Below are 11,242 nucleotides of genomic sequence, written 5' to 3' on the forward strand. Positions count from 1 at the left end.
TCAAGATCGAAGGTTTGTCAAACAGAGTCCCGAGGGCCAAGATATTGCGGTCTGAATTTTGTGCCCAAAGGAGGCATGGCAATGCTAGATGATTTTTTTGTCATTTTTGGGTGGCTTGGTTGGCGGTCCCATTGAGATCAAAAGGGGGTCGAAGCAGGAAGATTCAAAGCCGAGAACTTGCTCTTTCAATGGAAATTTAGAGCTCATCAAATGGGCAAGTGAGCAAAGGATTGCAAAGCCCTAAATTTGGGGCAAAAAGAGGGGGTTTTTTAAGTTATCTTATGAGCTTTGGTGAACCCAAAGGGGTGCAAACCACCTGTGAGTGCCATATGACCCATAAAATTCCCATATGCGCTGTGAACAAGCCCAATTGCGGGGTATTTATACAGAAAGGGGTGCCCCCATTAGGCATCACTTGAGGGTGTGGCCCTTTAGAGCTTGGAGCTCTTGGAGCTATGGCGTGGGCTAGGGCAGCGGCCCTGCCGCTGTGTGCGGTGGTTGGTGGCCATCTTGGCACGTGTGGGCAAGCTTGTCGATGGCGCTAGCGGCCGATTGGCACAAGGCGGATGATGATGCGAGCTATCTATGCTCTCTATTAGAGAGTGACTGGGAGAATTTGCTGCCCAAGCGGCCTGTCAAAGTCTATTGCTAGCACCATTGGTGTTAAACAAGGATGCCCCCTCTCCCCGACCCTCTTCGAATTCTACATCAACGAGATTTCCAACTACATCCTACGAGCAACGGAGCGAGTTGACCTAGCAGGTACCCCAGTCCACATGATGCTATACGCTGATGACATTGTTTCGTTTTTCACAGTCACCAGAGGGTTTACAGAGTCACTTGAGCATCTTGGATGAGTTCTGTACACACAAAGGACTGACAATGAACATTGGGAAGACTAAGCTCATGATCTTCCACACCTCTAGATCAGCCTAGCGAACAACCACTTTTTCAGTAGTAGCAAGAGGCCTGTTAAGGTGGTCACCTCCTACATCTACCTAGGAGTCACTTTCACTGGTAGACATGAACCCTTCTCCATGGCACACGCCCACACTAGTAGACTCACCCAAGGATATGCAACTTTAGCCATGCTAGAGCAGAGATGTCATCAGGCACGCTTTCAAGAGCCCTGCACGAAGGGCTGGCTATTTGATACACTAGTCACCCTAGCCCTGATGTATGCAACAGTAGTGTGGGCCCTGGGATTGACAAATAGCCAGTGGGCACGGATTATGTGCGATCTCCTGCCTATTTTGAGGCAAGCACATAGTGCCATATGACATCATCCGAGCAGAGCTTGCTTCCCTCCCATGGTAATGGAAGCACTCTTTTAGAGGATCTGCTTTATTCACAGAGTGAGCGAGCTCCTAGTAGACACTCACACGGAAAGCATTTGAGTCAGCTATACAGATAGCAGAATCTAGATATGACAAATTTTGGTACACACAGGTTAGAGCATGGTTTGGAGCGTAGGGCCTCAAGCTCGAGAGCCTGCCACCTTTCTAGTATGACCTTGAAACATAGTTCTCCGATAGGATCTTTGATAACTATATATCAGACAAACTTGGATCACACCTCCCCTTCAGCGGAAGATGTCATACTACAGAGACCAATTCCTCACCATACTGGACGATAGGTTCATACAACTACCACACTACATGGAAATCTACATGCCGCACAGTTCGCGAGTGACGATTGGCCAACTCTGGGTATCATCACACATGCTAGAGATAGAGGTGGGGTACACTCATGACATCCCCAGGGAAGAGAGTGTCTGCCGAGTATGCAGAGAGGAGAGGGAGAGTGAGGAGCACTTCGTTTGCAGGTGCAAGGCTGATGATGATATTAGAGGAAGATATGAGTCACTCTTCAAAGGGCAGCCTACCCTTCGGGAGATCATGCACTCTTGAGATCAGAGACAGTTGGGGCGCTACCTACTGGAGATATAGAGGCATAGAGATACTCTTCTACAACCACCTACAAAGACATAGTGGAGGGGGGGGGGGGGGAGACAACCACAACTTACAGATTTTTTCGAAAGGACTATCCCCCTTCCACTCCCAGATCCACTGAGGGGAGTGACTCTCTAGCAGGCTGAGACGAGTCGGGCCACATGACGACCACGTGTTACTGGATGCCGGGCCCCACTGGACTCCACTGCAGAAAGATTGAGGAGATCCACCCTTGAGCACACGAGCTGCTGAGGAGAGACAAGCCTAGATGATGGCTCACCCAACTGTGTTCATCCGAGCAGCCCTTGCTCACGACCCTCCCATGCACCACATCTTACACCCTCCCATTGACACAGGATGGGGCTACATCTGCACGATTGTAATACCTAAGCATATAGATATGCACACATCCCTAGTACTAGAGCTACATCCCCCCCCCCCCCCCCCCCCCCACACACACATCACAAACCAAGATTTTTATCCTTATCCTACTTTGTACAGTTTAGATTGTTTTGCCTTTTCCGACAGATTGAGGACGTACACACATGTATACTCGATTTGTCTCATCGGCCGACTTTGGCCTCACATAGACCTTAAAAAATCTTTCTTTCTTTCTTTGTGTGTGTGTACAATTTTAACCTCCCACTATTTGTTGGCTTTTTCGTAGAGTCCTCTATGTTGGTGTGTGTGTGTGTGTGTTGGGAGGGCCGACGAAGAGGGAAGTGCATTTCCGCTATATGTCCACAACCCACCGCCTTCGATGGGGGCCAGATTGGCCAATAGGCCAGTCTGGAACCACTAGTTTCCCTATATTTCAATGAATGCATGCAGGCGTAGTGGGTAGAGCACATGGCTTGCTACGAGGAGGTTGTGGGTTTAAGACGTGGGGCACAAATCGGTTGAATTTACGAGCCTACCTAAATTTAATTCTTACCCCAAATTTACAACACTCCCCAAATTTACAAATGCGCATCGGATGGCCCACATGCTCCCCGTCGTAGATCCCATTTGAAACACCCTCGTGTGCTAGTGTGGAGCAGTGTTCGGGAAAGGTCTGCCTCAGCTTAGTCTGGAGCCAGCTCAAATTTGAAATTAGTTGGTTTGAAACCGGGAAAAAGGGAAGAAAAAACGGTAAAAATTACAAGGAAATAGATCAAAAGTCTTAGTAGTGCTGGTTTGCATCTTAAGCCTAGGAAAAAAGACTACTCGGGGAGCTCATCTCGTTGGTCCACGGAGGCTGAACAAGTGCAGTGTGAACCCAGCCTAATTACTATAAGCTACCTGCCCATATAAAGTACCATGGGCTGAAAGATTAAGAGGAACGCCCATTTGATCAAGGTTACTTCTGCTCAACTCCGAAAGGAGGTCTTGCATGTCGTTATAGCCTAGCCAAGAGCGAGGGAGCAGGGCACTTCGTTGATGGCTTTCCAGCAGCAGGAGGAAGAGGATCTTGCCTTTGCTGCTGCTTACGAGGATGACACCCCGACACCCTCTGGTTGGAGACGCAAGGTCTGCTGCTCTCCCTTACCCTGTGTCCTGTTTCTCCTGCTCGTTGGAGCGGAAATTGTCTTAGCTTTTCCGCTTTAGCCATACGATGGGCTTACAAATTGGCACACAGCTTCCCTGTTCTCAAATTCAAGGCTTTGTGGGCTTTTGCTCTGTGAGTTAGCTGTCTGTCAGGGACATAGTAGAATCTCTCTCGAGTTTTTCTGTGATTAAAGGGTCACAAAGCACAAAGGTCTTGAAAAGCAGAATGGAGCTTGTCTACTTGAATATCAGGAAACCCTAGAGCAGTTCATTGGAACTTGGAAATTACCAGTGTACATTTATCAGCTCCAAGAGACACAACCTTCAGGAATGTTGCACAAGCAGCGATTTATTTCTTGCTATCAGTACCTTTGAATTTCGCCGTTTCGTCTCACTCTTTGTTCTGTGTATACACAGACACACAATCTTCAGGAATGTTGCACAAGCAGCGATTTATTTCTTGCTATCAGTATCTTTGAATTTCTCCGTTTTGTCTCACTCTTTGCTCTGTGTGTACACAGCTGGTTCCTCGTATTGGCAAGAGTATGGTGCCCATACGGACTGATGTTATCTTTGTAACCCCCAGTGGCGAGGAGTTTAACTCCAGAGCCCAACTTCAACGCTATCTTAAAGCAAATAAGGGCAGCCCAAGTTTATCAGAGTTTATTTGGATCGTTGGTTGGCTTCTGTCACAAAATTTGCTCTCTTTGTCGGCAAGAATGTTTCCGTTTCTCATTTTAGCCACTGCCATTCGTTTTTGCAGATGGAATATCTCAAAGGTCAACAAGATCTAAAGCAGCACCTATAGTTAAACTTGAAATCCCAGCGAGAGCTGATAGTAAAAGGAAGGTTGGTGCAGGGGTCAATGGAGTGGGAAATGGGAAGCGTAGCCGCACAACCAAGACACAAAAGTCTGAGAAGGACTTGAGAATACTGGAGGGGAAGCGTTCAAAGAACACGGACATGGAAACTATCATTGAAGGAAAAGATGAAGGAGTTGAATTTACTGGATCCAGCCCAGCAAGTGCAAAAAAGAAGAGGTCAGTGAAGGTGAGAAAAAACAAAGCTGCAGCCCCAACCTTGGCGGATTCTCCAAACACTAATGGGGTAGCCGACATAAATAATAAAGATAACAAGGCTGAAGAAACTGTTAAGAAATCCTTTGCTAACAAGGCTAGCAAGAGAATACGGAGTAAAGGGAGGTCAGCGGCCAAGAAGAACACTATTCCACAAGACCCATCGGACGACGTCAGACAGGAAACTCATGTTGGTGTCAATGCTGATGTATCAATTGCATCTGCAACAAATGCAGAGTCTGATGGTAATGGAAAAGGTGAAGGGGACCATCCTGAAGAGGAAGCTGATGTTGTGGAACATAGCAATGATGCAATGACAGAGAATGCTTAAGGAAGCTACCTAGAATTCTCAAATAGCTGGCTAGCTTGTACAGCCAAAATCAAAGATGGGAGTTATCATAGTCTGAACATGTGAAAACACAGACTTTAGTTATCCACTTGCTGGATTTCTTCTTGTAATGTTAATTTACTGTATGAGGAGGTTGTATGTCTTTAGATTTTTGTATCATCAATAGGTCCGTAGCCTCTGAACATTTTGTGTAAATAAAACGCATATGGAGTTTGCGCAGGTTTTTTGTCATGTGGATGGCTACCTTGCATTTCTAACTCACGCTTCCCTTTTCAGGTGGCTTTGGGGGACTTGGCTACAATTCATCTTTGTGGTATATCATCAGCGGTTTCCTATTTGGCTAGAAGGAAAGCACGCACACAGATTTGAATATGGTGTCTCAAAAATCAACTTTGGAGTACTAACCACATTCTAGAAAGCATTTTGCAAGCATGCAGGTAACCCCATGCTGGGGGATGTAACATTTTGTGTTTTTTAAGTACGTGCAAAAAATATGGAGTGTTGCTGCTACAAAGCTTTGTAGCTGGCACTGGCGTAAACATGGTGGTCACCATTGGCTGTGGGACACATTTTTTTGAGGCAAATGTAAAGTCTGGATGCTTATGTACGAGATGGACATGGCAACTCATTGCTTGCAATTGTATAGGAGTCTATGTCGAAATCGTCCAGGGAGAATGGATAACTTGTGGAGCATAGAAAAGCTTCTCTCCTTGTTTGTACTCGAAATGGGAACCAGCTTTCTGTCTATTGAAAGTTAGCCAAGCTTCTTGGATGTTTTCTTTTGAAACAGTCGAAAAAAGTGGAGCTGTTATATATGTGGCTAGAAGCTTGCACAGTCCAAATATTTTTTGTAGAGGGAGTGGGGTGGGAAGTCTGGATGACGACAAGTATGTAGAAGCTCATTTGTGCAAAGCTTCATCCGGCCATACAATACGTCGCGCGCAACTTCCAAGCCAAGTAAGCCAAGTGTCTGCGTAAGAGACGAGGCATGGCAGCATTTTTCTCGATGAGGAAGAATGTCATTAATATTGTTTTCAATGACGACATTTTTGTTTTGTAAATGAAGGGTGCAAGCATGTGTGTGTTGATTTATGTTTTCAAACTAATCAAGACTGTCACAATTGACAGCCATATGCATTTGGTGCAAGGTTTCTAATCATGAGCAAAATTCAAAATGGAAGGAGGCAGTGGATTGTTTTGTCACATTGATGCAATCAAGACTGTCACACAATTGCATGCGAATGTTGATTTATGTTTTCAAACTAATCAAGACCGTCACACAATTGACAGCCATATGCATTTGGTGCAAGGTTTTGGATCATGAACAAAATTTAAAATGGAAGGAGGCAGTGGATTGTTTGTCACATTGATGCAATCAAGATTGTCACACAATTGACAGCCATATGCATTTGGTGCAAAGGTTTCGGATCATGAGCAAAATTCATTTCACATATAATTTCAAATTTTCATTTAGAATGAATTGGGAGTACTTGTTGGATTGTTGGACGCATCGCACTTTGAAAAGGTAATGAAACACGAAGTAGAATGCTCACCTGAAATTTCATCTGATCGCTTGTAAATACACTATAAATGCACAATTTGTAATGGTAATTGTGCTCTATGTTGTGCTCACCACTTTGAAATATGAAAAAGGTAATCAAGTAGGAAACTGACAACCTGGCACATTTAAAGTATTTTTGATAGCCAAACATTGGATGAAAATGATAGGAAGCTTGCTTGTCACTAAACATTGAAAGCATCCTTGTCATAGGGGAAAAGTGTAATGAAAGCATACTAGGCAAATTGAAAGCTTACTAAGTAGGCTTGCTTGGTTTACGAAAATGATTGGAAGCTTGCTTGTCGCTAAATATTGAAAGCTTACTAAATATGCATGCTTGGTTTATGAAAATGATTGAAAGCTTGCTATGGGGGATAAAAGCCCAAAGGTTTCTTTTGTGTGATTATGGGATGCTCTTGGAGCCAAAGATACCTCTAAATTGTGCATGCACACACATTAACAATTGGTTAGGTCCCTTCGCATACTAAGAGATCACTTCACTTCGGACCTTGATAAAATAACAAAAAATACATTCATGAAGAACTCCCCCCCCCCCGTTTCTTGGGAGTATTCTTGGAAAGTGGAGACACCATACACACTCACAGACACTTGTTAAGTTCACGCAAAGCAAGTGTGTGCTACTTTGGACATCTGACCTAGCCAAGCTTAGTAAACTAGAGTCAACTTACTAAATGAGGAAGGGATGATCTAACCTTATTTCTTAGGTTTTCTCTTTCATTTAATAAAAACCATAAAATTATCCTTTTATTAATTAACTCGAGTGTAAGACCTTTGCACAAACCTTGGAGGCTTATGAAGCTGACCCGAGGCTACAACCTACCTGCTAAATTAGGATAAACTGACCCAAGGCTACAACCAACTTGCTAATTTAGAACTTGCTAAATTAGGATAAACTCTGGTAAAAACAAACTCATGCTTTGGGCTTATAAACTTTTACCTCCTGTGTGAAACCTTAGCACAATGCTTTGGAGGTGCCGCCAAGCTGCTCCCAAGACCTAATAAATTTAGACCTACTAAATTTGAATAAATTGTGGCAAGTTATAATTTTACCATAAGGATTCCTAGATTCATAGTCGGAGTCTAAAGTGTTATTCTAATGACTTGAAGTTAGCAGAGCTACTTTCTATTTTTAGACTCCTATAATTACTCTCAAGTCATATCCTTTGTCCTGTACCTTTGATCAAGGTTGCCTCGGATGCATCTATCCTTCCTTGACCTATACCTAATATCTACTAAATTTGTGGCAAGTTAGAATTTTACCATAAGGCTTCCCAGACTTCATACTTGGAGTCTAAGGAATTATTCTAATGACTTGAAGTGAGCAAAGCTACTTTCAGTTTTTAGACTCCTCTAATTGCTCTTGGTTACGTCCTTTGTCATGTACCTTTGATCAAGGCTGCCCCAGATACATTTATCCTTCGTTGACCTATACTTATGACCTATAACCTTTCTCTTTTATGGAATTTTCCCCTTTTGATCCCAAGCCTTTATTGGGTCGGTCCATCAACACTTAATCAATTTCTCTTGTTCTCTTTTAAATTTTCCCTGGACTTAAGCGACCAAATTAGGTTGGAAAATACTTTTAGAAGGTTATAAATTATTATTCATGATAGAGAGAGAGAGGGACTGAAGATTGATATATCATGCTTAAAGGTTCTATGGGGACCCTACACACCTATTGTCACATACTTATGACGTAAGTGGGATTTTTGCACCATTTTATCATTCTTTGTACGATGGAACTAATGGTTTTATTGCCATGTGGATGGCTACCTAACTCATCCTTTTCTTTTCAGGCGACTTTGGGGACTTCTTAACAATTCATTTTGTGGTATATCATCATCAAGGTGGTAGCTCAATTTCTTACTTGGCTAGAAGGAAAACGTGGACAAAGATTTGAATACGGTGTCTCAAAAAATTCACCTTATTGAGTACTTGCCACATTATAGAAATCATTTTGCAAACATGTAGGTACTGTGCTATGGGATGTAAGATTTTGTGTTTTTTCAGTACATGAAAAAATATGGAGGAGTGTTGTTGCTTTTATACTTGGTGGGTACACATGTTGTGTAAACATGGTGGTTACGATCTACTGTGGGATGCATTTTTGAATCAAATGTAAAGTTTCGCTGCTTATGTATGAGGTCAACATATATAAGCCAAATCTTGCTATTGTATATCACTTTCTATCACAAATATGTCCAAGGAGATCTGTGAGCACTTGTGTAGCATATAAAAGCTTCTCCTTTTATCGATGCTAGAAATGGGCACCAACTTTTTTTCTATCAATATTTAGCCAAGCTTCTTGGATGTTTATTGCCTTTTATTGACTACCATGAGTCTATACCCTACACTTCCTTAAAAGGTGAATATGGGTGTCGCTTGGATGCATCTATCTTCTTGTTATCCTCCACTTGGGGTCTGGTGGCTTGGGATACATTGTCTTCCCATTAACAAATGGTGGGAAACTCCCCTTGTATATGCATGGTGGCACTTATAGGACTGTGACCATCTCTTGCCATTATTAATTATTTTTTCTTGATCGATCTTGGTTTTGAGCAGTGATCTGTAGCACACCGATTCTCTCCACTTTTTGAACAAGTCTATACCATGGGATGTCGTGCTTGTAACCACCTCTGTTTGGTCTTTCTAAATCACTTATCATCTATAGAACACCTAACTATCCTTTGGCCCATCTAGTACGTTGACGGAGTCGGCTTCCTATAGTAAGTTCTGCTAGACTGTGCCACTCACATAAGTTTGTGTGACTTGCATTCATATTGCTATGTCCTTGGGTGCTTCTTATTTCCTATTGCATGCCTTGGATACTTTCAGCCATCATATCCCTAACATTGTATGATCGCTTGGTTATGCAATAGCTTATTGCAACCCTTTGATATTTTGAACAAACACCATTTGGCATGGATACTGTGAGACACAACACAATGAAATTTTAACTCACATTTTATGATGCAATCCATCTTGAATGTTGTGGTAACTTGCTCAAAGCATTACAATAAGGGACCCGGTGTTGACTTACTACTGTACACTCTGAAACACTATAAGGGTGAGGGATCTTTGTCCCCCACTTAGCCTTTGGTTGTTTTTTCTTTCTATCTTGCTTCAAAAAGAGAGAATGAGAGAAGAGTGATTACAAAATATAGTGATGAGTTTTGAGCACATTTTATTGTACCATAATGTATTCAACATGGATTTTTTTGGGAGATTGCCTCCACTTCACAAGTTAGAATAGTTTTTGGTTCTTTGCTGCCTTACTCTAGGATGCTTTGAAACAATTGAGGCTTATGCTTGTTTTGGGGGGGTATTTCTTTACAAGTTTGGATTTATATTAGAAAATTTGGGATTAAGTGCACTATTCACGTTACTCACTTTAAGTCTCTCGTTTGGTTGTCCAAATGAGAGTAGATTACTTGGATTAAGTTCTTAGGTATGGGATGTACCGACTTGGTATGATATGCTTAGAATGATAATGTTTGCACTATGTTTTCCTTAGGCCTCTAATTCATCCAGAGAATTATTTTAGAACACTTACCTATTTACTAGTCTTAAAAATATTATGCCATCCAACTTCGTGATGACTCACTTTGCTAAACTCCTAGTAGACTCTTGATATGGCTATGCTTGGTCTTAAGCTTTGATGTGGTTTTTTTTGGCTTAGGATTCATTCACATTGATGCTTGATCAGGTTTACCTACATTTGCCTTAGTGAAACCCCTTGATACAACAATGTATCGGTTCTGGAATTTTGAGGTTATATAGAATGAATAGCAATAGAGGTTGGGGTGACTAACTAGCTATGGGTTGAGAATTGCGGTTCCACATTTTGTTTAATTAATTTGTTTTGGGAGAGTGTTTCCCTACATTTATTGACATGTTACAAAAGTTTACTAGGTCCTTTGTCCGGCATAGCAAATACCTTGATGAAATTTTTATACCTTGAAATTGGTGCTATCAAAAGTTCTTAATGATTTGTTGTAGCCTAAGTTTTTTTTAATAGGTATGTATAGTTTTAGTTAGAATCCTTCACCTAAAATTCTTCCCAAATAGAGGTTTTTGGTTGCTTACCAATCCATAGGCTTTACTCTTATGACCTCTAGTTGCTAAAATAGCTATGGCATGGTTTTTGTTTCTAATATTGGAGGATTATACCTAGAAGACAAGTCCTTGCATGGTCTTAACTATCGTTAATTTTGATTTTTTTTTTGTCCTTGCACTATTGTGGATTTTGATTTTTTTGATAAGTTCCCTTACTATGTTTCCATTTTGGTGTAATTTGGCAAGCGTTTCCTTTGGTATTTTGGCTACATTAATACATTCCTAATAGATTCTAGAATCATGCGGCGATTACAATAGTAAGAAACAATTTTTTTGCTAATCAACTATTGGTTGAGAATTTTGGCTCCACTTTTTAAATTATGATTACTGTGGGAAAGAGTTGTTCTTTGGCCTATTACAATAGCTTTCAGGTTTTGAAATAATGTATATAGTGAAGATATTATGGTTTTTCACAAAACGCCTAGAAGAAAATTTGATTTCTCTTGATTCTCTGATCTTGTGCTTTATTGTTGACTTAAATTTAGGTGTTACACTCTAATAGAGCTTTGTGAATAGCCCTAATTTTTTTGGTTGCTTGGGTGTCTGATTTATGAAGGATGTATCTTAATGATGAGCTACTGACCTTTGCTTGGAGTCTTGTGTACATAATATATCGAACTATTGATGCTCTTATGATCTTACT

The 11,242-nt window shown here is 41.6% G+C and overlaps 1 protein-coding gene across 1 annotated transcript; it reads left to right on the plus strand.

Annotated features, from left to right (window-relative positions):
• Positions 1-3,270: 3,270 nt before the first annotated feature.
• Positions 3,271-5,123, plus strand: LOC147451763 (uncharacterized). The gene is made up of 3 exons (XM_086517632.1): positions 3,271-3,461; positions 4,001-4,157; positions 4,243-5,123. Exons 1-3 carry the CDS (start codon positions 3,372-3,374, stop codon positions 4,884-4,886), a joined length of 891 nt encoding a protein of 296 aa, XP_086373758.1. The 5' UTR covers positions 3,271-3,371; the 3' UTR covers positions 4,887-5,123.
• The last annotated feature ends 6,119 nt before the right edge of the window (positions 5,124-11,242 follow it).

The sequence above is a fragment of the Adiantum capillus-veneris genome, chromosome 8 (genome assembly GCF_014529385.1).
Source record: "Adiantum capillus-veneris isolate H3 chromosome 8, ASM1452938v2, whole genome shotgun sequence".
NCBI classification, from domain to species: Eukaryota; Viridiplantae; Streptophyta; class Polypodiopsida; order Polypodiales; family Pteridaceae; genus Adiantum; species Adiantum capillus-veneris.

Excerpts from the sequence above, each read along its gene's own strand:
- LOC147451763 (XM_086517632.1), top strand. The coding sequence starts at position 3,372 with ATGGCTTTCCAGCAGCAGGAGGAAGAGGATCTTGCCTTTGCTGCTGCT. Across the intron at positions 3,462-4,000 it reads CCTCTGGTTGGAGACGCAAG|CTGGTTCCTCGTATTGGCAA; the intron begins GTCTGCTGCTCT and ends GTGTGTACACAG. Across the intron at positions 4,158-4,242 it reads AGAGTTTATTTGGATCGTTG|ATGGAATATCTCAAAGGTCA; the intron begins GTTGGCTTCTGT and ends TCGTTTTTGCAG.